We start from the raw sequence: 26,984 nt of genomic DNA on the forward strand, positions 1-26,984 counted from the left end.
AATCTAGTTGCTTTTTATATTGGAATAATTAAACGTTTTATGACATCTAAAAGTTTGTTTGAATTTGAAATGGACCATCTTTTTGCCTACCGCAGTATATTTCCAAGTTTAAAGTGTAACATGTTTTGGGATCACGTAATGCATAAAATTTTGTGACAGACTTTGCTGGTTTTAGTGGCATGTATTGTGTTGAGCTCCAGTGGCCCTGCATCGCAACTAGCATTTCATCAGTTGACATATTCACTCTCATTGTACCAACTTTGGCAGTTTGTAACAAAATCAGAATGAAATTCCCTAGTTGTTGCCAATTTGTCTGTTATTTCCCAATCCTTTCTGGTTCTGACAACATGAAAATGCAAACACATTATCAAAAACAAAAACTGCCTGCTGCTATAATTAGCTCAGAGGATCTTATTTCAGTGCCAAAACTTGCCCACAGTTCCAAAACAGAGCAATTTTTTTTTTTATTGATATCAAAAATAATGCTCCCATAAAGGCCATAAGTTTGGATCGAGACATCTTTTTGAAGTCCCTTTCACTCAGAGGCCCCTAATTTTCCCTTGGTTTACTTTTAGCTTTTTCCTTCACATTGTGTGGATTTTATGATGTTATCTATCATTTCAAGAGTTATAATTTTTACGAACACATCAATAGGTTTAAGGGTGCTGTGCTGGACCCTTGGTTTCTGGAAAAATTTTTATTAAATTTCTTGATCTAGTCCTACAATTCCCAACTAGAGATTAACTGTACACTAATCCAAAGGGTATAGTCATTCTTATCTGTAAAACCTCAAATTATCTTCTTCCATTCCTTCTCCTGTAACATTTCTGTGATTGATCAGAATCACTGGATTGATTATCAGCATTGATTATCACTCCTTGAGGCTCATAATCAATGCCATCTTCTGAATCAGAACTGTCATTGCCTCTTTCCTCTTCCTGATTTAATTCTCTGAGGCAGCATTGAATCTCTTCTGCTGTTCTATACATTTGTTTAGCCCTGAAGTAAAAGAAAGAAATTTAGGCCTAATGTTTTTGTTTCATCTAAATTTTTAATAGTTCACAAGAATAATGTTTATAGTAATAAAAAATTGTAAAAGCAAAGTACAATTTGTCAGTAAAAACATGCACTTAGATTTTGTGCACACTGCTATGTTCAGACCACTTTGGTGGCTATGTTGCAGTGTTAGGACAGCTCAACTGTGCACTCGGGAACAACCTCCATTCATGATTGACTTGTTCTTCACAGATAAGTTGCTGAAACGAGTAGCAGCGCCATCTTGTGAGGGAAGATGTAGTTAAGGATCTGATGTCGCTTCCAGTCACAGGTGATAGCCAAGAGATGTCGCAGACAAAAATAATACAAAGTCCAAACACTGCCTGCACACATGGTGCAGGGTTAATATTGCACTAAGCTTGAAATTATTATTAAATATTTATTATGTTGATGTAACCAAAAAGACAGTACTCCCTTGAGGGAAGGCCTGCATATTTTACTTAAAACACGAAAGAAGTTTATTTTTGGAAATATTGGCAATGTAATTGAAAATATTGGTTATATATAACCACTTTATGTGATTTATGTATAATAAAAATTGCAATATTACGTCTATTCCTGTTTGAAATATTATATCATGGATTCTACCAAAAAGTCAAATTATTTCAGAACACAAAAGTAGGCAACAGATCATTGTTTGATCTCACTAAAAGGTTGGCTGTGGGCAGTTCCTCCAAGATAGAGATGTGGATCAGGATGAGTTGCAGTGTTCCACATGACTTGATGCTAGATCCAACATTGTGAAATATTGCTTATGAAAAGTCTTGTTTGTTGCTTCCTGAAAGGACAGCTGTGACCATATTTGCTAATAACTTGGCTGTGATTGTAATGGAAAAGTCAGAACAGGTGGCAAGGGACACTAGCAATGAGGTGATGAATAAGACCTTCTTATGTGTGTATAGCTGCAGCTTTCACCCAAGAAGGCTCAAGTAGTTGTTGTCTCAGGCAGGGGGAAGCTCATTCCAATCTCATTTAGGGATGGAAGCCCTTCTCCTGTAGTGAATTATATTTGTGTATGTACAGACAAAAATGCTTCATTCCTAAGATACCTGACTGAGGTGTCACAGAAGGTGGAAAAAATAGCAACCATAATCAGATAATGACCAACATCAGGGGTCCCCGTACATTAAACCAGAGGGTTTTGTCATAGGTGATGCTTTCAAAAATATTGTACATAGCACCAGCCTGGTCTGTTGCGCCAGAAAAGGGAAGAGCATGGGCAATTCTTAACTGGGTTTGCAGGGCTGTTTCACTTCAGGTATGCTGTGGGTTCAGGATCATCTCAGATGATGTTGCCTGTGAAGTGTGGCTTGACTTGCACTACTCTACTTCCTTAATTGGAAGAGGTAGGCAATTTACCAGGGGGTAAGTAAGATGGAGGTGGTTGCATTACTTATTCACAGGTGACAGGAGGGGTGGGATCTGTCAACAAGGGGATAGTCTGTGGGGTAGATGGACCCATAAACTAATTCCTGGACTCTCAGTTTTGGCTGGACTGCAAGTATGTACCCATGGGGTAGTCTAGTGGTGGACACATCTTCGCAAATCAGCTGATTTTGAAGTCGATAGTTCCAACGTTCAAATCCTAGTAAAGGCAGTTACTTTTGTATGGATTTGAATACTAGATTGTGGTTACCAGTGTTCTTTGGTGGTTGGGTTTCAATTAACCACAGAAATGGTCGACCTGAGACTGTGCAAGACTACACTTCACTTACACTCATACATATCCTCATTCATCCTCTGAAGTAATACGTGAAGGTGATTCCTGGAGGCTAAACAGGGAAAAAAGACTGCAAGTATGTGGAGCTTGGGTGTGTGTTATCCTTGTTGCTGAGTGGATAACACAGCAACAAGGATAGTTGCTGTGCAACTATCCTTGTCATAGTTGCTTTAAAGCATATCTGTACATGCAGCCATTGAGACTCTCTGCTGAATGTGATTGTTATGGAAGGGAGGACACTACAGAACAAACCATGTTAGACTGCAATAGGTTGTTGCAGCACAGGAAAGCGTGCCTGAGAGAATTTGGCATTCTTGCCCCCAATAACATCATGGGGACTATACTGCAGAACAAACAGTGTGGCACACAGTTTTGAAGGTGTTGGTGACATTTATCTGCATGAAGATGGCAGAGGAAGTGCAAGGATGAAAACCCTATGATTTTCCCTTGGGGCTGTGTTCATAATTAAAACAGATCCAGCTCCAATTAGAAGTAAAATAAAAGAAAAAAAATCATTGTTTGGTGCCCGTAAGCCATATTGGTCATATAGAACAATATTTAGTTAATTAAAAATTCTAACTTTTCCATCCGTTTATATAGGATCTGGCAGAATGATCTAATGATTTTTGAGAAAAAATAACAAAAATGTATTTCAGTATTTCATAGTTTTACAGAGTTTAATGTTTAACAGATTAAAAAGCAATTTATTCAGTTTTACTTTCAATATAACATATTTTACTTGAAAATTATGTTGTCCAAATGTTTCTTGTTTTTCCTCACGCACCTATTTAACCTCTTTTTAAAATTTGTCATTGCTCGCTCGATCATTGCTCATGGAATTGCTGCAATTTTACATTGAATGGTTTCCTTGAGTTCTGCAATTGAATGTGGTCAACCGCAGTAGACTTTATTTTTAAGATAGCCCCAAAGGAAAAAGTCACAAATGACCAGGTCAGATGAATGATTGCATTGGCCAGGGAATGTTGCCTTGTTGTGAAATCAAATGTCCTGGAAAGGTTTCTCAAAGAACATCCATGGAAATTCTCACCATTTGGACAGTGGTTTCAGTTTGTTGGAACCAAATTTCATCACCAAGCTCATTCAGTTTCAGTAGCAAAAGGTTACACAACATCATTACATGGCCATTATTGTTACTATGTGATTTGACTCCTCCAAAAAATATGGGCATATTATTTTGAACCTGGAAACTGCATATCACACATATTGACTGTGAAGTAGTCGCTGGTGGGTTATTTTTGGCAGCCCAGTAATGGTAATTCTGTTTATTGACACATCCACAGAGGTGATAATGTGCCTTGTCATTCGAAAGAATAATGGCATCGTGGTGGACATTTTTGGGGATGAACTCGCATGCTGCTTTACGAGACACCCAGTCCTTTACACTGAGTTCCCGCACTAACATCCTCTTCTAGGGGTGAAATGGAGAATTCTTCTTATGCTTCAGTCAGAAATACCTAGTGCAGCAGCATGCCTCACTGCTGAACTCATAGACACTGCGTTACAACTAACCTTACATCACCAGTGTTTTTGGGCGTTCTTACACAGTGATTTCATCTAGTTGATTTCATTTTTAAGTAGACGATGTGTTTTGAAAGTTTTTTTCCCACAGTGTTATTGTATTCCTACTGGAAACAGATGTGTTTCGATTTAAATTAAAATTTCAGAGATATTAACACTGTGTAGTGATAAGGGAATTGTTATTTTTAAAATAGGCTTCAATCACATACGCACAATGTTCACCTGACCTGTTCGCCTGACTTGATGGCAACTAAAGTGGTATGACTAGTGCTTGTTGGGACAGTGGTCCGGCATTCTCATTGACAGTTATTATACCAACATAATGTTGATTATAAAATTGTCAGATTATTCTGCTAGACTCTGTAATTAATAATTTTGCTGTTTTTGTCATAATAAAGATAATTGTAAGATCTTTTAACTAGTTTATTTAAAACCAGATTAAAATTTTTTTGTTTACATAACTGATATTATTCTCTTGAGTTTATAATTATTGTTAATGTAATTAAAAAATCCTAATTTTCGGGATCCTTGTGTAACATTCACTGTACTCTTAATTAATTCTTATTGAGTTTTCATTAATGAAAAAAATTATTATTTCAATTTCTACTGTTTTTATTTATTATCTTCATTTATTTACTTTTGTATTTTAATTATTTTTCCATATTAATATGGAGTTTTTAATGGTTATTTTTGTGATCCTGTTCTAATCAAGGATTTTCTGTGATCCTTTCAGTCAAATAATAGATTATCCAAATTCTGTCCATAGAGTTTTATACTTATTCATTCCTTATATGTTCTTTTTAATTTATATTTAATATACATCTTATATATTATTTAATGTAATTATGTATTGATTTAAAAAAAATTATTGGGTAAAATCTTGTTACATTTTGAATGAGATTGAGATTGTTTATACGTAGATTAAAAGAATTTTATTTCTGTTCATGTATACATCTGAATTAAAAATTTGTTGCTATAATGTGTTCATTTTATGTAATACAGTGTTAAAATATACCATTGAAATTTGGATTCCAATAATCAAAAAACAGTTTTTTATTAGACATATTTTTTTTGTTAAAAATTGAACTTGGTTGGTCTTATTTATTTATAAGTAAATTTTCATTATAATAGTTAGGATAAGTGCCATTTCTAAAAGTAATTGATAAATGAAGCAGAGAGATGTAACAGTTTTATTTTTTACTTGAATTTTATATCAACCACTTTTTCCCTTTTTTACAGTTTGGTAAATGTTTTTCATGTAAGCTGTTTATGTATTTGTTTAAGTGCTATGACCAAAAGCTTTATAAGCAACCTGACACAAGGCACTTGGAAGAAATTTAGGAGTGAAGTAGTTTCCCATTACCCTCTTCATCAACCTAACATGTTTTTTATAACAGCTTTCCAGACCAATAAAAATACAGTTAATATTGAACCCTATAACTGACATCTTCACTAATCATCTTACAGCTGGTCGTGTAGTGAATTTTATTACTCACAAAGAAAATTATCTGCTGGCTTTGTGCCTCAGTTGTTTTATGAATATAGTGTAAAGCAACAAATAATAAATAAGTAATAACAATAATAACAGTTATGTAATAATAATAACAGCAATGTATTGCTTTTAAGAAGCAATACATTAAGAATCAGTGGATTATATGAATTACTTCTATTCAGCAGAAAGCTTTATTATACACTGTGATTCAGTAAATAATGAATAACATCACTTTCCTGGAAAATAAGTAAAGGACTCGGACTCATTTTGTTATTCTCACAAGGTCAGTGGTTCTAATTGACTTTCCATATTTTTTTTATTAACTAAGTATGATTATAAGTTGACTTATTGTTTTGTTTCTTATGGCTATTTAATATAATAGACAAGTCATTGAGATTAAGTAAATTATACTAATTACTATTTATTAACCGTAATTATTTTGTTCTGTAGGTATGGGATATTGGGTCTGTACTAGATACTGATCCTACACTTGTCTACTGTGCACGACATCTGGCTGCTAAATTTCTTTGCCCAGACCAAGGTGGACCTCGTGTGAGAGTTAGTGTTCGTGCTCTTGCTTTGAGTTGCCTTAGTCAAGTTATTAATCTCATGCCTCGAGTCTTTTTAATGAATGTAGCTCGCAGATATCAAGCTACAGTCTCTGGTATGAGATTTAAAAAAAATTATTTTTACAAAACTAAATATTACTTGGTTAAACCATTTTACCTTTATTTCTTTTTTTAAATTTTATTACTACTATTGTACAGTATTTTATATTAATAAAGAGTAGGAAATTGCTTTGATACTTATAATGGTATTTAGGTGATAAATCATTCTTATTTATCTATTTTTTTATTATTTCAAAATATTTTACTGTTACTTGTAATAATAAATGGCACTAATTCCAAATAAGTAAGTCATCTATGAAAAAGAAGTTCTCCCATAATTTCCAAATAATTAGGAGCAATAACAAATTGTAAATATATTCAATAAGTGTGGTAGCTATGTCTTTTGTATGTGCTGGATTATGCCAGGTCCATGTAGGTATGAACTTCATCTTCCTTCAGTTATGTTCAAAAATATAACATTTTATTTATCAGTTTTTTAAGCAGTAATACTAATATTCAAAATAATCATATCTGAAATATTTGTTCAAATGCATAGTAAAAAAAAATTGAACAGCTTTAGCACAATATAGATTTTTTTTAGAAAAAAACTTTTTTTGTTTAAATTATGTTTCTAATTTGCATATAAAACTGGAGAACTGGTGATAAAAATGGAAGTATAATTAAAATAAAACTGAAAATTAGAAAATTATCAGAAGAAAAATTGGAATGATTATTCCATATTTGGGGAAATAATTCTTTAAAAATATTAATGAAAAACTTTACTTTAATTTTACAGACAAAAAAATCTTAGATAGAGAAAATGTAAGAAAGAAATTTTTACTGGATATAAATGTGCTTTTAAATAATTAAAAATATTTTTTCATTAAAATAAATCTAAAATATTGAAAATACATTTAACATAAGAGAATAACTTTTAAATATATAAAAAAAGTAGTAAAATCTTTAAAAAATGCACAATTGTACAGAGAATAAGCAAAAAACACACCATTGTATGATGTACTCTAATAAGAACCTAGAGCAATAAATAAGAGCTAATCATACTTCACCATATTATTTCAAGCCAAAAAGAATATCTGCCTATCATGTAGATTGTTGTGATCTGATTCAAAGGCAAGTATAATTACAACACAATTTGTATGATCCGACAAATATGTTAAATAAGATTTAAGCATATAAAAATTAATTTTAATGAATTTTTTTCCTGGATGTTACGTTATGAAAAGCTGCATATATTGTTGTACCATCAAATAGTTCCTTTTGACAGTCCCACTTATGATTAGTTGTTCTAGTTAATATATTGTCTTTGATGAGCAGTTTAGATGTGTTACAAAAATTAACTATATTTTGTGTAAATTTTTTCTTGTCTGAAATATTTTTATTATATTTACATATTTCTTTTCTGCATATTTAAGATATTGCTATGGACTGTTAATTGTTGTGAAGTAAGAATATTTTAGGTAACTGAAGTAAATAATTTTTGTGTTAAGGATTTTCCCACATTAGTGATGTACTGATATTTGCGACTCATGCTGATCAGCAGTTACGTGGTTTGACCATGACTTTAATTGGATATATTATCAGATCGACTTTGTATGAAGGTAGGGCCAGTTTCTCTGACTGGTCCAATGGTAATTTATCTACATGTGATTCAGCTGTTGAGACAAGTAATGTGATTTCTTGTGCCAGTAGTTGTGTTGGAAGTAATATTCAACCTATCACCAGTAAACCAATAGAGCTGTCAACTCTTTTATCTTTCCTCATTCAGGTAACATAAATTTTTTTAATTATTGCAAAGCATTAATGACATTTCTTAATAAATATTCAGTAATAAATATTTTACCCTTGTAAACACGAATTTTTGCTTTAGATATACTTTAAAACATTTTTGATGTAATAAATTATTTTTATTCATTATTTGAATAGGCATTTAACATTTTTTAATAATATAACAAAACTTTCCTATTTTGAACTAGAATTGTTTATTAGTTTTAATATTTATTTGCCATTTATTCAGTTAACTTAATGTTAATTTATTCAATTATTGGGTCTCCTGTATCAATTTTTTGAAAGTCCTTCTTTTTATCTTTTAACTAGACAAGGGTGTAATTAGTATTTTTATATATCATCTTAATGACTACTTATCAGCTACAGAAATGGAACTAAATCATTATTGTATATATGAGTGTTATTTATGAAGTGACTGTCATTCATATATCAGTTTTTGTCATTTAATGTACCTTAATGTGTGAGCGTTATCTCTACTAAGTTAAGGAAAATGTACAGGTTGTCTCATAAAGAAATAGAAAGAATTTCAGGACATGTTCTACAAATGAAAATAAAGAAAAAAGTTTATATAAACATGAGCTCAGAAATGCTTCATTTTCAAGTTATAGTTGAAAAAATTTGCTCTATTTTTTGTCTGAGGTAAAATGAAGCTATACTAAAATTTCTGAAACTTATATTAAGGGTACAGTACTTTATTAAAATGTCAGTAAACAAAATTTTGCAGCAATATTTCTACAGTATTTGATTCTGAGAAAATCTATGTAAGTAATGTCGACTAAACATGAAGAATAGTTAATCTATGTAAGTAATGTCGACTAAACATGAAGAACAGTTTAAGAGATTGACTTTTATTAAATCAAAACAGACTGAGACATGGCAGAATATTAGTATAATATAATTTGTAACCGAAATATGAATAATTTTAATACCGGAAAATGCCTAGAAACAAAATTGATTATTAAAAATAAGTAAAAAGAAAAGTTAAGGAAGATGTTAGTTTACTACTGTTATTTAAATTTAATTTTGTTAATTTAAAAACTAAAAAAAAAAATAAATAAAAAGGTATAGTTTTCATTATGTAGAAACAGTTTTGAAAAAACCGATTGAGAAATTTCTTGTTTGGTAAGTTGGCGGTTTTAACGACTGATCAAAATTAAGGTTCATGAAGTGCAGTTGAAGATTTTTATGCTTTGAAAATTAAGGAACTTAAGAATCATTTTCTAAAAATTCCATTTCACTTTTCAAATGAAGACATGATTTTTATTTATCGATATTATAATGGAAATATGCTAGCTGCACATTAGGAATTGAATTAGATTCTGTAATTGAAGAATACCAAATCCGAAAACCTTTTTTTCAGTATTTCACTGTTCACGCTCAACTTATTTTTTCTTTTTATTTATTATAAAATGTAAATGACTTTGTGAAGAAAGTAATATTAAACCACTTTCCTGTGTAACCCATTTATGGGGTGGTTGTTGTCATGTGAATAATTATCCCAGTTACAGGAATAAATTGTTTTTCAGGTCAGTCACCTACATTCTTTTTGATTATGGCAGCTAATTGACCAAGAATAAAAAAAAAGGGGATGAATTGTAACAATGAAAGATACTTGTATTTGAATTTGTATTTTTCAATTATAATTACAAAAGTTTTCTAATATAAGTATTGGTTATTATTTGCTTTCCAATTTTGTGATGGGTGGTGTGATGCTTGTGACATTATGCTTGTGCATGCGATGTGATTTAGCACAGTGTTTTATTTATTCAGCAAGGATCTTATATGAAATTTTTTTTTAATTTCTCTTCCCTAATACTCTCAATACCCAGCAGAGGTGAGTTATACTTTTGAACTGATGGTGCCTGAGGATGTAATAAGGAATTCATATGGAAGGACTAGGATAGCTGCTTTATACAAGTTGTAACTTGGTTACACATCATAATTTTCTGTATCATTCAAAAAGTTAATAAAGTAGAATATTGAGTTAATTAATTAATATTGATTAAATATTTAGAAATAATGTGCAGTTTTTAATAATTAGAATTGTAATTATTATGTTATCTTTGCCAATCTTCAAGGAATCTGAATTATTGCTTTCTTCAGTAATATGAACACAATATTATGTTGTTTTTTTTTAAATTTATCTTACACTTTTACAAATTAAAAGTAAATACATTTAAAAGTGGGAGAGTGAAAAATTCCTTTGTACCGAAATGGAGAATAAGTTTTATGTTGACATTACATTACAGTAACATTATCAAGACATAGATATACATTTAATAACTTCCAACAAAAACCATTCATGAATGAACCAAATTAATTATAAAACATGTTAACAATATGTTGTCTGATAGTTTTGGATTTGAAAAGCACCTTTTATTTAAACTTGTATGTTTGTATGGTTTTTGTTGGCAGCTATTAATTGTAACACACCAGCCAACTTTATTATATTATAATGTGATAAACTGTCAAGATTCTTTTTAATCAAGAATATATTATCTAAAAATAACTTGTATTAAAAACCAGGATGGATTAAAGGTAATTATTATATGAAAATTTCTAATGATAACAAGAATTTTATTTTTAGGGTTTAGAGGATGAATCAGCAATTTGTGTCAGACATACATTGGCTGGAGTTGAGACTTGTTTAGGAGTTCTGTTATCAAGTAAAGATAGTAAGGCTGCTGTACCTCTATTGCATGCTGTTGCTGATCTTACAAATAATCCTTATTGGCTCATTAAGGTAAATACAACAATTCACTTGTGTAAGCATTAGTAAACATATTTATTTGTATTTTTACCATTTTGTTATTTAATGTGAAGTTTTGACTTTTATTAAATCAAAACAGACTGAGACATGGCAGAATATTAGTATAATATAATTTGTAACCGAAATATGAATCATTTTAATACTGGAAAATGCCTAGAAACAAAATTGATTATTAAAAATAAGTAAAAAGAAAAGTTAAGCAAGATGTTAGTTTACTACTGTTATTTAAATTTAATTTTGTTAATTTAAAAACTGAAAAAAAAATAAAAAGGTATAGTTTTCATTATGTAGAAAAAAAACCGATTGAGAAATTTCTTGTTTGGTAAGTTGGCGGTTTTAACGAGTGATCAAAATTAAGGTTCATGAGGTGCAGTTGAAGATTTTTATGCTTTGAAAATTAAGGAACTTAAGAATCATTTTCTAAAAATTCCATTTCACTTTTCAAATGAAGACATGATTTTTATTTATCGATATTATAATGGAAATATGCTAGCTGCACATTACATTACATAATTGAATTAGATTCTGTAATTGAAGGATACCAAATGAAGGTGAAATAAAGATAATAATCACCTATTAACAATGGAAGAATTCATTGTCAGTACACTCGACTTCTGTGCTGTCAGTCAATTAAACCTGCTATGCAAATATTTATATTATTTTTGGATTAATATTATTCTTTAATATTTTTTAATTGAATTTGTTGAAATCTGTATTCAAATTTTTTTATGTTCTTGATAACTCTTGGTTCATTCTCTCTAGTTTTTTGCACGTTTAATTTTTGTGATTAAATTTGTTTTTTCAAAATGATTAGTGCAAAATGTAAATTTAGTTTTATCCTGACAATGGAATGGAAACTGAAAACATTATCTTATTGTGTAAACAAAGAAACATTAGTAAAACTTATATGTAACAGATTAAATGCTAGTAAATGATGGGCAGTGAAATAGAAAATCTGTTGAATAGTTCACTGAAGTTTGTGAAAATGTGGTTGATGATGTACACAGCAGGTCTGTCTGAGACAACTTGGTGCATGCAGTTGATATAAAAACACTGTGAAAACAGACGATTATATCTTTTCCCATTGTGATAATATGGCAAAACAAAAATATGCCAAATGATTGTCATTTGCTTGTGCATCTGAAGAGGTTGCATTTCACCCAGTGTTTGAATGATGATGACAACATCAAGAGAGATTTGTAGAGTTGTTTTCACAGATGGCATCAACATTTGTTAAAGATCTGTAGTAGCATGCAAATTAATCTGAACACAAGGAATTGTTTTGTTTTCTATGTTGTGGCTACACTTTTTGACCACACTCATTCTTTAAGTTGTCTATGTAATGGGAGTTTATTATTTTTGGTTATTTAGTAATTTTCATATTTTAAATAGTGTTTTGGGAAATTTCATTTAATTTTTTACTACAAAATTTATTTTTGAATTTTTTGTTCTGTGTCTTAATGTATAATGATTGACATAACTTCAAGAAAGTGTTTGAAAATTGTTTCTCTTTCTGAGGATACCAGTATGACACAATGACACAGCTTTTAAGTGTGGCATTGGACTAAGGACAGTGAATGCTATTTTAAAACTATTCAATGAAACTGGCTCCTTTTCACCTCAAAGGAAAGGCAAATATGGCTGTAAAAAGAAAAACTACTCCAACACAGGATTGGTTATTAGTGAGGAAAACTAAACTTGATCCAAAATTATCTGGCGTGGACTTAATTAAAAAATTAGCAGCCAGTGGAACAGTTTTACAAGTAACAACTGTTAGATACTGACTTCCTGCAGCTGGATGGGAAATTCATTGGCCAGCTAAAAAGCAGCTTTTAACATCAGCAATATGCAAATATGCAAAAAAAGGCTTTTGTTGGCCAAGCACGTGCTAATTGGACCAAAGAAGATTGGAAAAATGTTGTTTGTTTTCCGAGTCACATTTTTGTATTCAGGGTTGAAGGGTTCCATATATTAGAAAAGAATCAGATGAAAATACATTACGAGCTCATTTCCAACAATCAGTTAAACATCCCCAGAAAAAAATGTTTTAGGGTTGTTTCACATTTGAAGGACTTTGTTCATTACTTCCTGTAGATAGTATGTTGAAAAGAGATGGATATATCAAAATTCTAAAGGAAAGAGTTGTGGGATAACTTCAAAACAAATTCCCACAAACAACAGAGTGTTCCAACAAAATTTGGTGCCATGCCATATTGTCAAAAAGTGGACAAATTTTTTAGAAGAATAAGATATTAGCATGCTCCTGTAGCAGGCAACTCCCCAGACTTAACTCAATTAAAAAATCTTTGTGCTATAGTCAAAAACTCTGAAACGTTAATTGTACTACACAAATTGACCTGATTAAAGCAGTACTATCCGGTTTGGTTTCATGATGTAGAATGAAAAGAAATGTCTAATAGTCTTGTTGAATCAATGAAAAATTGTTTACATGTATTCGTTAAGAATAAAGGAGGACATATTAATTCCTATGTATTCACAGATTGTAGAGGTTTGATCGTTTGTCTAAATAAAGTTACTTTTTATTAAATAACATCTGTGTTCGGATTAATTTGCATACTCTACTATATTGTGTCATTCTGTTTACGTTAAGTTGTACTACTTAATGACAATTTTAATTGCCATTACTGTTGATATTAAAAAATGAACATCTAAGTTTTGGCTTTGATTTCAATAGAAAAATGTGAAGGATAAAAATTATGGGGTTTAGGTGATAATGTGTTGAGGATGATCAAAACATTTTGCTGGAGAAAAGTGATATTCTTTTCAACAAAATCATGTATCAATAATTTTAGAAAATTTTAGAAGAGAAGGCCAACAAATTTTTTTTCTGATTAGACATATCCACGCACATATTTATTTATATAAACTATTATTATGTATTATTTTATTTATATTTATTATAAATAATATATATGTATTTATTATAGACATATATCCACTCACGGGAAAGGTTTTGTATGGTAAGAAAAAAAAATAGTTAAGACTGAAGGTTGATTATTTTACATACAGATAATGAAAAATTTATAATTACAAGTGTACCTTAAACTATAGAGCTCTTGGAAATAAAAAATAAAATATTTTATAAATAAAATAAGGGATAAAGTGGTCATACCTATTATAGAGCTAAGAGACATGCTATGTCTCATTGTTTCATTATCCCTTCTATTTTTACTTTCTCATGCCGTCATCTGTCCAACTACTGGGTTTTGCAGTCTGTGTGTGCAGAAATCATGCTAAATTACTGTATATACCTCTAATACAAAATTACAGATAATCTGTAATTATTTATTCAACTGATATAATATTTTATTAATTGTTAGAAATGTTAATAATAAATAAAATGAAAACCATAATGGTAGTGAATTAGAGTTATTAAAGTAGTTGGAAGGTTTGTTTAAAAATAATATTTTAACATGTGTACTAGGTTAAAAGTAAACATTTTTAAAATAACTGATGAGTATCTTTTATTTTCTTTATCAGTGTTTTTTATTTTAGTTTCTTTATACTAATAAATAATCATGATACACTTTATTTTGATAACTTTATTTTGTCATGTAAACTTCTTTGTGGTAAGTAATTGTGGAAAAATTTAACGTTTTTCACTGTTGGTTTAGGGAGCATATTGAGTTAACACAGTCTCTCACTTCCATTGTATTTATTCTAATTCTGCACCTTGTGAACTGTTTCTTGTATGCAACTGAAAAACATTAAATTAAAATTGGCTAACTGTAATTTGTAGTTTACTATTGTCACTTTTAAGCCATTCATCAATATTTTTTTTGTATTGATTTATTCACCACCTATAGGTTTTTCTAAATGTTTGTTTGCAGAAAATTATTTATGAAAACAAAGTTTGAACATGTGTTCATTTGTATTTGTTTTCATTGACCATGAATGTGTGATGACTGTGCAAATGTTCAGTTGTGTTGGCACATTCTCTAGAATTAGATTTGATTTTAATTTTTTATATTTGTATCATTAAAAGAAAGTTGTGTAACAGTATTATTATTATTACTCTTATTTCTGTTATTTCATATTACTGAATTATATACACATAAATAACTTAATATATACGAAGAGATAAGGATGGGTGTTGGTTTGTCCAGTTACCTCAACCATTTAATTTTTCTATCTCCCCTTGTATTTATTTTAAGTTTGAACTGATTCTTACTTAATTTCTAAAAATATGTTAACAATGGCTTGGTTTAAGCTTCAGCTGTTTCATTTGAAAAAAAATTGATGAGGTGGGATAACTGAATGCAAATACTGTATTTTCAATAAATCATGCCACCCATGCATTGATCGCATATATATTAAAATCATATACATCAAGAGTATATTACAATAAAAGTTGAAATTGTGAGCCATTCATATTTACATTAGTGCACACATTGAATCATCTTGTGAGATACAGTTTGCAGTATGTTTTGAGAAATCTTTTTGTCTCATTGTGGCGAATGTTTATCGACAGTTCTGTCTGTGTAATTGTGTGTTAGATTAGTATTGGTTGGTGTTCAGTGATATTGTCTGTATGAAGAGAGTGGGTCTGAGATCAAATGATGTAGGAGGTCACAATCCTGCAAAAATATTATCTCTTTAATTAACACACCTTTCAGGAATGTCACAATTTCTAGGCTGTGTGCACTGTAGTGTTGTCCTGCAATGCTTAACTTCTTTTTCACTTAGACATGATGTGATAAGAAATTCTTCTATCAACAAAATTGACCACCAGCTCTTGAAAAGAAGAGATAAAATCATACTCTTAGGATACTGCAGTTTACATACTAACCTTCTGGGCTATCTAGCACCAGAGTTCAAAGGATGTTTTGTGAAAGGTTTTGGTGAATGTGAGCATGCTTGTGTGTCTGTGTGTTCATGTGCATGTAAAGCCTTTTTATTGTTTGTTTTATGGAAACAGCAAAAAAATATTTAGAAGGAAGTAAGTTTAAGGCACTGGAAAACTAAAGAATAAATATTTTCAAGTTATTTTAACTGTAGGTATATTAATAATACTTTCCTGTTAAATATACAGTTCAAGATTTTATTTCTCTTTTATATTTCTTTGTAATTTTGCTACAGAAGCATATTTTTAGTTTTAAACTTTTAGTGTTTATTTTTTTTTATATATGTTCCAGGTTAAAGTAGTTGAATTGCTGTCAGGGCTGAATTATATGACCATAAGTTATGTTATTGGAAATAACAGTTTTCAGGATAAAGTATTACACTCTGTTATGTTTACACAACTTACAGACCAGGATAATAGGGTTAGGAAAGCAACTGCTGAGGCAATAGCAAGGTTTTAATTTACTTTTATCTCATTCTTATTTTTTGAACAGCATGGCAAAAAATAATAATTAAAAAAATTACTGATAATTTCTTTAAAATTATGTGAAAATTGTTATTCCATGTGAAAATTCTAAATCATGGAACCCTTTCTTTACTGTTGTTGCGCATGTCTACTATTGTTAATGGTACTTGTATGCAAAATGTTCAGAAGCCTGTTAGTAATTGTTAAATAATGTATTTGTTCTATAATGTGTTTGTACAATATGTTGCTTAAAGATTCTAAATAGTGTATCGTTCATTATTTATTATAAAAAATAATGAATTCAAAATTCATTAATTGTGAACAAACAGAAAGAAACAAGCTGTTTCTTTCTGTTACTCTGTTCTTCTGCATATCCCAACACTGATATCAGTGTTGGGATATGCAAACTGATATATCAGTAATTCTAGGTAATCTTGTCGATTATAATATATATATATATATATATATATATATATATACGAGATGTGTAAGAATTTTTTCAAACAACAATATTATCGCCTTCAAAGTAGTTCCCTTGGGCAGCTATACACTGGCGGAGTCGTTGTTTCCACTCCTGGTAGCAGCGCTGGAAGGTTTCAACTGGTAGGGCTTTTAACTGGTCGGTCATAGTCTTTTGAATGTTCTCCAGAGTTATAAAATGACGTCCTTTTAAGACATGTTTCAATTTTGGGAAAAGAAAAAAGTCACAATGACTCAAATCAGGTGAATAGGGGGGTTGAGGAACCGTAGGAATGCGTTTTGAGGTCAAAAATTCCCTGATGGAAATGGCCGTGTGACACGGGGCATTGTCATGATGAAGCATCCACTTGTCTACAGTGTCTGGTCTCACGCGAATCACTCTTTTCCTGATCCTTTCAGGGACACCTTTGTAAAACACTTGGTTGACAGTTTGTCCTGGAGGAACAAATTCTTTATGCACAATACCCCTACTTCCCAAAAAGCAAATCAGCATGGTTTTGATCTTTGATTTGCTCATTCGACATTTTTTCAGTCGAGGAGATGACGGAGTCTTTGCTTTGTTACAGGATCGTACTCAAATATTCAGGATTCATCACCTGTGATCAGGTGATGTTTCTTTGATTGCCTTTCTGTTCCGTTGTGAGGTTTTTCGGCACCAATTTTGGACAAACCTTTCGCACGTCCAAATTGTCTGTCAAAATTTGATGTACATTGAAAGTGTTTAAATTTAACTGTTCACTCATCATTCTTATTGTTAAACGACGGTCTGTCTCACAATGCCTCACATGCTCAACATTTTCGTCAGATTTTTAAGTTGAAGGTCTCCCTGAGCGAGGTTGATCTTCAACGTGTTCTCGGCCTGCCAAAACTGATTTGTGCCAGTGGAAAACTTGTGCTCTTGATAAGCAATATTCCCAATGGCCTGTTTCAACTTTTCAAAGGTCACTCACACTCACGGATTCCCCAAGTTTAACACAAAACTTGATTGCACAACGTTGCACTAAATTCGGATGCTCCATTTTCGTAATACACAACAAAAACACAACTTCACTGATGGTGCTGTCGAAAATAATGTGTTGGCTGAACGGAGTTGAAACTCGTACTGAGCAAGTGGAAGGGATGAACAAACTGGTCTAGCACAGACCGGTACACACAGCATTGCCAGATGGCTCGCAGTGTTACCAATCTTATTATTTTTCTCACACACCTCGTGTATATATATATATATACATCCAGTACTGGGCAGCAGAATTTGCATATTTGTCTGTAATAAATCTCAAAATTTATAAATCAATAACAATTTTGACAAATTCAAAATTCACAGATTATAAAAATAATGTATTTTAATGTAATTAAAGAATTAAATACCAATTTAAGATGCAGGATCCTGTGAAAATCGATTCTTGGAATTAATATGGTAAGTTTAACTTATCTATTTACTGTGTTTGGTGATTGAAATTTCATTTAATATATAAATAGATGGTAGGGGATGGGAAGAAGGAGGGTTGTTTGAAAAGTAGAAGGTGTGATTGTCATTGGCCACAGAATAGATGCTGTGGAAATGAGTTTGTAGAGTTACAAATTTGCACTTAAAGTATTGTAATGGTATTGATTAGAAAATTTACTACTATTAGTACCTAGGAAGAAGTTCCTTGAACATGTTCAGCATGAAAGATTATATTTACTTAAAAAATTTTCTAATACTTTACTGATGTTTCAAATCAATAATCCCAGACCTCCACATTTATTTATAGAGATAAAACAAATAACATATCTGATCTGTATCTTGCATAATTAATCAATGAATGAAACTAAATAAATATGAAACTCTTGTCATTTATGGTCATAATGAATTATTTAAAAATTATTATTATTTAATCTGATGAGAAAATTTTAAATTTGACTGACTGACATATGTCCTGTAAATGAAGTGCATTTAACTATTTATTTTATATAACAATACAAATGCACATGCTATTTACAAGTTTAAACTATTTCAGTCATTTTATAATAATAAAAAAAAAAAAAAAAAAATTATTAAATTACATCACAAAAGCTGGATCAAACTAATTACTATATCACTGAGACAAAAAAAAATTTGCTCAAACCAATGTTCAAGTAATGAAATAGAGTTAAAAAAAAAAATAAGTATGATGTTTAAGTAGAAAAGAGTTACCAAATAAAAGTGAACTACTATACTCATATGTGTGTCAGATCTGGGACATAGGATTGGATTTTGTAGAAGTAAAGAAGATACAATTTTTCAGAAAAAATCTTCTGTTTCTCAACATAATCTCCTTTCAAGACTGTTCATTTAGTTTAATGATGCTCAAGTTTTTGTTTCCATCCTTATAGCATGATTTATCAAACTCTTGAAAATAGGTAGATATTTCAGCAGTAACTTCAGCATTTCATCTAAATCTCTTTCCACCAAGATGCTTGTTCATATTTTGAAAAAGGCAATAATTTGAAGGTGCTAAGTTTAGTGGGTAGGGGGATACAGAAGAATTTTGCTGTGCAATTCAAACAATGTTGTAGTAATCACAGAAGAGTGAGCGTTGTGAAAAAACCTAGTTTTTCTTATTTTGATATTGCATAAGCATTCCAAAAGATAGTGGGCAACAATCATCTTTCCTGCTGATAGAACAGTTTTCACCTCTTTGAATTTCATTTTATTTTTATTCTATTTTTACTTTTGTTACTAAACTGCAACTAAGATCCTTCATTGTAAAGTTAATCCATCACTTCAGTTTATCTGTTAGTGTGATTTAGCATCAATAGCAAAGTTTACAGAATGAATCTATTTTGATCAGAGATAGCAAACATTTATGGAATTGTAAAAAATGTAGTAGATTTATTCTACACATCATTAAAATATTATGAGGTTATTGTTTTATTAGTTAAACCCATTCTATTCCCTGTGAATTTTTTTTATTTACTCACAGGTTACACTTTAACAAGAACTTTCAACAGACAAAAATTAAATTTCTAAAAACCTTTTTAGAAATTTTCAAGTGTATTTAGATTGGGGAATGGTTATTTCATCCTCCTTTTGGCAAATTTTTTCATGATTTATTAGGAGAAAATGTTTTTGAAATTTCAAACTGGGATTTCTCACTCTTAACTTGTGTGAATAGTTTTTGTGAATGCTGTTTACTAAAAGATTTTAGAGGACATGAATTAAAAAGAATAAAATATTAAACAATTATCCCTTAAAAAAATTTTTTTTGACCATGGGACTCTTCCAGATATTAAAAAAGAAAAGGTATCTGGAAGAAAACCAGTGTTATGAAGAGCTCTACATGAAGGAGGTGTTGAAATATTAGTTAATTTCATGTTTACTTTTTATTTATTTTTAGATTTGTGGAAAACCTCTTCTATCCAGTTGATCACAACCAGGAAGATATAGTCACAACATATGGGTTGCTTTTCAGGCAAAAGATATTGTCAGGACTCTTTGATCAAGGTATTGTCAGCTGTTACAATTTTGATTATTTCCCTTTAAAGTTTAGTTAAGGTCTTTAAGTTATACCCATCTTTTTTTATATTACTTTTTACATTTTGTTGGATTCTACTTTTTGTTATTAAATTATTTTGTGCATTCTGCGAATGTGTTAATTTTTTTTGTTCATTATTTAATAATTTTTTTCTTATGGGAATTGTGAAGTTGTTTAACAGTAAAGGGGGAAGGAAAGTTACAAGTTCAATCAACTTCAAACCAGGGAGTATTTATATCTGAAATTTAATTAAAAAAAAAACTGTATTTTGAAAGAATAATTATAATTCATTTATTAAAAAAATTATAATTATTATTGTTATATGTATTAATAATTATATACAATGAGAATAATAAAATGAAACCACCAAAGCACGTATAAGTCATATAAAATCCTAGGCCTTTAGTTTTTCATAAAAACTAAAAATTAATGCATCAGAATTTTTTTTTAAATAATGAGTCTCCCAGAGTTGGTTTAAAATGCCAAACAAATTTTTAAATCTTGTTTAAGAAAAGCATGTATACTTCCTGGTTTGTTGATCTCAGTATTAAATATTTCAACAAACGAAGGATGTTTAATAAAATCAAGCATGAGACCTATTAAACAAATAACAAAACTTTTGCTATATAAATTTTTAGGCTTTCTGGGAGCTATTGATTCTTGTCGCCCTCAAAGTAATTCCCTTCTCTCACTTATCCTAACGGTTTCCACTTCAGGAAACAGTCATAAAATGTTCAGAGTAGAATTGCCTTTACTATTGTGTAAAGGTATTTCACAATCAATCATTTTCAAAATCTCTTAACATTTAAATCTCTTTTACATCTTTACATCTCTTTTACATTTTTCTTAATCTCTTTAATCATGTCAAATCTTAGGCCTTATAATCTTGATTTTTTGTTAAGGAAACAAAAAAAAGGTCTGATTTGTTATTGTGTGAAGCAGCCCGAGTTAAACGCCAAAGTTAAGGCCTTTTCCTGCTGTTATTTCTTTGTTTGTATGTTTTTTAAACTTCTAAGTAGTACTGTCAATGTATAATTTTTTTCTAAGAAAAAAAAATTATAGTTAATGATACCTTAACTGTCAGAAAAACTATTAGCATGACAGTTATGATGTCCCCTGTTATGTTGTTATTTACAAGTGTTTTGGCATAAATGGAAAAATGTAACAGTTGACTGACCACAACATAATGATCTTTTTGATCTTCTGACATCAACCAAATTACAGAATTTTTGGTAATTTAGTGCATTCTCAGTTTTTTTCAGTCATTATTTTCAGTGAAAAATTATTGGTCTGATCCAATTTCCAACTTTTTCAGTCAGAATATTGTGGTTTGAGCCAGTTAAAATGTTACTCATACCTACTAATTCCTGTAAAGTTAAATGTCAAATGCTAGTAAAGGTTAGTTGGTTTTATACAGATTTGAATAGTTAGTGGATACTGGCATACTTTCGTGGTCGCGGTTCAATTAATGACACATCTCAGGAATAGTTGTTCTGAGTCTACACAAGATTACATCTCACTTATGTGTCGTACTTTTCCTCATTCATTGGGCTACGGGTTGCTTATTGTTCACATCTGTGTGTGAACATACATATTAGAAAAAAAAATTATAATAAGAAAATTCTTTGACTTTTGTAAGAGATATATGTCAACGTTGTGATTGCTTTCCTTAGCATGGATCATTATAATCTGATTCATGTCATTTTTTAAAATCATGCTGCTTGCATGAATCATTCATTGTAAAAATGTGAAAATGAGTCAAACAGTGACATGAACTGGTCTCAGATGAACTGCATTTAATAAAAATAGCTCTTAGTGGGATATACAGTGTTATATACTGCTCTATATTGTTATACCAGTCCTTTTGTCAGTCAAATTCCGTATAGCTGCACAATTCAAAATTTTTGTTTGTGTTTAGAACAGATCTTTTTACATGCATATGCACATACGCATTCATGCATACATTCACACAAGGTTTATAGGAAATTTTTTATATCAATTTCAGTTAAATTAGTAAGGAAAATTTAGTAAAACTTTGACCAAAAAAATTTACCTATACAAAATTGTACAAAAATTATATGAAAGCTTCCTATTAAAATTTTTAGGTTATTAATACTGAAGTCTAATCCCTGTTATAATTATAATTTAATGTTTATTTATGTATTTATTTTTTTACCTTATAACAAATTTCAATTATAAAGATATTTCTACTTTCAAAAAATAATTAAATAAAAAGTATAGGGCAAAGACATGAATAATGATTTAGTCTAGTTATAATATGCAGTAATATTCTGTCTGATCATTCTTGTATATAGGAAGTGAAAGAAGAAAAAACTTTTAAAAATATACAATAAATATCAGGTTCTACGTACCGTTGTCTTAATCTGCAATCATGAAGTGAAAATCTAAGTTTTGACATATATATATATATATATATATATATATATATATATATATTGTTGAGCAATATATATATATATATATATATATATATATCAGAAAATATGTAGATATATGTGCTAGGCACATAGTTAAACAGGTCTTGTGGACAGGTTTGAGAAATTTAATCTAAAATAGCTTGTGCAGTCATGTAATTTGCAATCAGAATAGTTAAATTGTACCCTCATCTTCTTTCTATTTCATTATATCTTTCCTTGTAAGTTACATTTTATATCTCTTTTTTCTTATCTGTTTATAAATTTGCACATGGCTTGTGTCATTTCTTTGCTTTTATATTTCAAACTCCTTATCTCGTTAACACATACTTTGCAACTACTTTTAGGTAGATGCAGCTTTTTTTTGCTGTCATTGTCTTTTATGTAAGATTTTTCACCTGGAGTGTAATTCATAATCTGTTATTTTGTCAGAAAGGAGCTTAGGGTCTTAGTTTAATAAAGGTAACCAGTGAGTTAAGCCATTGGCATAACAAGGTTATTATTCTAATAATGACTGGTTTGTGTACAGTTTTTAGAATTGGTCAGTCCTGTTAGCATTCCTCTTCACAGAATAACAAGATGTTTTATCGATCAACTCTTGTACAATGCATGGCTACTTTCTTAGATTGTATGTTACTGGTGAGTGGTGCTGTTATAGGCAGGTATTATTGCTATTTAGTGGTAGGATGTGAAAAGAAAGTTTTTCATTGTAGTACTATTATGCCATGGCTACTGTAAGGAAAACCATTATTATACTTAAAAAATTTCAATTAAGTTATACTTATGGTATTTTTTTACATTAATTTCAAATATCTTATTCTTTTCCATCAGTTATATTTTAGATTTTGAATTTTGCAAAAAAAAATACACATGATTGTAAAATAACAATACATTACATTAACTGCTTACTGAGCTTAAAATCTCCTTTTGAATTTTCTACTGTAATTCACTTGAGTTAGATTTTTCTTTAGATTCCAGCAACAGACATTTAGAACTTTTGGGTTCAATTTATAGTGTAATTCTATGGTGGAAATTTCATGATGAAAGTACTCTTCATCACTCACAGTACCAACATTCAGGGAAAATGTAAGAAATTCATTTTGAGACATCAAAGTTCTCTATAGTTTTCTAATTTGTGGCTTCCTAGGAAGTATTTTGCACATTCTGAAATAATTTTTGTGTAGTAGCTTCAACCCCATACTAACTTTTTCAGATTCAGAATCTTTAATTAATATTTTAATTATCTTTTATCTTACCACTTGGTTTTGGCATCACTTATATTTTGGAACTTGCCTTTCAGAAACTAGAATCCTAATACCATTATGATTCATTGCTTTAACAGAATTTTTCACCCTAAGTTAATGTGTAGTGATGGAAGATAAGCTTTTTCAGATGTTACTAGTGCCTGATTAACTGAATTTTTCTGATATTTCAATCAGTTCTCATTGGGCAGAGTATTTTTTGTAGTATCTCGTATCACTGCTGCCTTATGCATGAAACAATAAAATTTAGTGTTTCAATCCAAGTAAAAGCACAATAATTTTCAGATATCTTCATAAACATGCATCAATTACCACCCAAAAATATCTTTGCTGATTTTGCAAAAATTGAATGTGAAACAAAATCATTGTTGACCACTTTTATTAAAAAAATTATAATTCATTAAGTCTTCATAATGGAATAAACTAAACACATATGCTGATAGTAATCAGTTGCAGGAAAGAAAACATAGTATCTTCTTGATAATGGATTGTCTTTCTTTTTAAGTTTTATATATATAAAATATTAAACATTAATAGTAAAGGGTTGCAAAAGGATATCTATTCTGGGGTTTTGAAAGGGATTTGTATGGACTCTTCAACAGTTGAAAAATATTCAAAAAATTAAATAGATTGTTGTCTTCATTATTGTTTTAAAATGGCCTAATAAACATTTTCTTCTTTTCCTTTTTATAGTTACTGGGATGTTGGTTTGGTCAATTTATGAATTGCATTTTTTAAGCATGGTGTGTTTTGAAATAAAAAAAAAATATTGAAAATAAAAATGATTTTTTGCAGCCAAAACAATCTACCAGTTTTCTTTATTTTTCTACATAATTAACATTGACTTGCATAATTTTTGATATTGTTTCAAAGCTTGCTTATTTTATTATCATCGAAGCTCTATACTTGTGTCTTGATCCAGTTAGTAATGACATTCTTTAATTAACTGCCATTTGCTGCAATCTGAGCTATTTCTCTAAATGTGTGAATAAGTAGTAATAATTTGGCGTGAGACTGGGGATACAGAATGGAGAGACAAAAAGTTTCCAAACAAACCTTTTCAGCAGTTTGAAAAGTTTGAGTACACAGCTTGAGGTGAGGTGCTGTTTTGGTCGAAGAACTGTTGTGAAAAAACAACCTCTGCTGGATAACAAATCACATTCTTTGTTTTGAATAACAGATCTCGGTTAAAACAAAGTTTTATGGTTCATTTAACAAGTGTTCTGCGTCCAGAAAATCAGTCATAAGTTAACATTTACAGTAACTTACCATTCACTTCTCTTACTAACTCATCTGTCATCACTAATACATGACTGCTGTGTTCATCATGAACATTCATTTGCCTTTCTGTAAACAAACAGTACCATTGCCTAACTTTACTATCATCCAATGTTTGCCCACAAAGTTGTTGTGAATTCCATTAGCGCTTTTTTTGTTTTTTCCTAACAAAAAACATATTGCAGCACTCAATTTAAATTGCTCACAAATCGCAACAATCATCTTGCTAAATGACCAACAGCTGGGTATTACATCATATTAGAACATGGCACATTCATAATCCCACTTTGTTGTTGCAGTCAGTGATAATATCAAAATAGACCTTATTTAAAAAAATTGCCTTGTATTTATCTAAAAATATTATTTGATTAATATTTACATAAATCTTTTTTTTCAGATATTCCTGATGAAAATGACAGACCAAATCCAAAAATTGAAGCTGGATTGTCTAGAATAGTCAGCTCCTTATCATATTTATTGCTACAGTCTACTTCAAAATATCTTGCTGTATGTTTTATTTCTAAAATATTCATTAATTTTAACTACCATGTATTTTCTATACAGAAATTACTTTGCAAACTTTAATATTTTTGTTTTGTATTCATTAATTTTTATTTTTCCCATACTAAAACAATTTATTAGCTAAGGATTTTTACCAAATTGCTTTCATCATTTCCTTAGATTTTAAAGATACCTTTTTTAATTTATTGCATATGTATGGGTAAATATAGCTCATTTAATTATTATTATTGTTGATTCTGTCAGTATTTGATGAACATCAATTTGTGTTTCTTTGTATCAATTTGTTAACATTTTAATGTAATTAAAAAAAAGAATCATTGAAATATGGTTTATTTTGAAATTAAATTTGTAAATTTACATATGGGTTATCTCTTTTTATTTTCATTTCTCTTTTCTTTTTTGTCTTCAGTCATTTGACTGGTTTGATGTAGCTGTCCAAGATTCCTTATCTAGTGCCAGTCGTTTCATTTTGGTATACTCTCTACATCCTACATCCCTAACAATTTGTTTTTCATATTTCTAATGTTGCCTGCCTGCACAGTTTTAAAGCGACTAATGTTAAAGCGACTATTCCAGGATGCCTTAATATATGGCCTATAAGTCTGTCTCTTCTTTTAACTATATTTTTTCAAATGCTTTCTTCATTGATTTGCTGCAACACCTCTTCATTTGTCACTTTATCCACCCATCTGATTTTTAACATTCTCCTACAGCATCACATATCAAAAGCTTCTAATATTTTCTTCTCAGGTACTCCAATCGTACAAGTTTCACTTCCATATAAAGCGACACTCCAAACATATACTTTCAAAAATCTTTTCCGGACATTTACATTAATTTTTGATGTAAAAAGTTATATTTCTGACTGAAGGTTTGTTTTGCCTGTGCTATTCCGCATTTTATATCGCTCCTGCTTCGTCCATCTTTAGTAATTCTACTTCCCAAATAACAAAATTCTTCTACCTCCATAATCTTTTCTCCTCCTATTTTCACATTCAGTGGTTCATCTTCATTATTTCTACTACATTTCATTACTTTTGTTTTGTTCTTGTTTATTTTCATGTGGTAGTTCTTGCATAGGACTTCATCCATGCCGTTCATTGTTTCTTCTAAATCCTTTTTACTCTCGGCTAGAATTACTATATCATCTGCTCCAGGGTAAGCTTTGCAGTCAATGAGTTGATTTCTAA

The 26,984-nt window shown here is 30.2% G+C and overlaps 1 protein-coding gene across 3 annotated transcripts in view; it reads left to right on the forward strand.

Moving 5' to 3' along the window:
• The window catches only part of htt (huntingtin), a 310,315-nt gene that overhangs the window by 71,281 nt on the left and 212,050 nt on the right, over positions 1-26,984 (forward strand). For all 3 annotated transcript variants that reach the window (XM_075355687.1, XM_075355696.1, XM_075355705.1), the window contains exons 10-15: positions 6,258-6,471; positions 7,924-8,201; positions 10,809-10,964; positions 16,148-16,308; positions 20,160-20,266; positions 25,670-25,779. In XM_075355687.1, the coding sequence (XP_075211802.1) occupies positions 6,258-6,471; positions 7,924-8,201; positions 10,809-10,964; positions 16,148-16,308; positions 20,160-20,266; positions 25,670-25,779 (1,026 nt within the window). The remainder of the gene's footprint in view (positions 1-6,257; positions 6,472-7,923; positions 8,202-10,808; positions 10,965-16,147; positions 16,309-20,159; positions 20,267-25,669; positions 25,780-26,984) is intronic.

The sequence above is a fragment of the Lycorma delicatula genome, chromosome 1 (assembly GCF_047948215.1).
Source record: "Lycorma delicatula isolate Av1 chromosome 1, ASM4794821v1, whole genome shotgun sequence".
Lineage (NCBI taxonomy): Eukaryota > Metazoa > Arthropoda > Insecta > Hemiptera > Fulgoridae > Lycorma > Lycorma delicatula.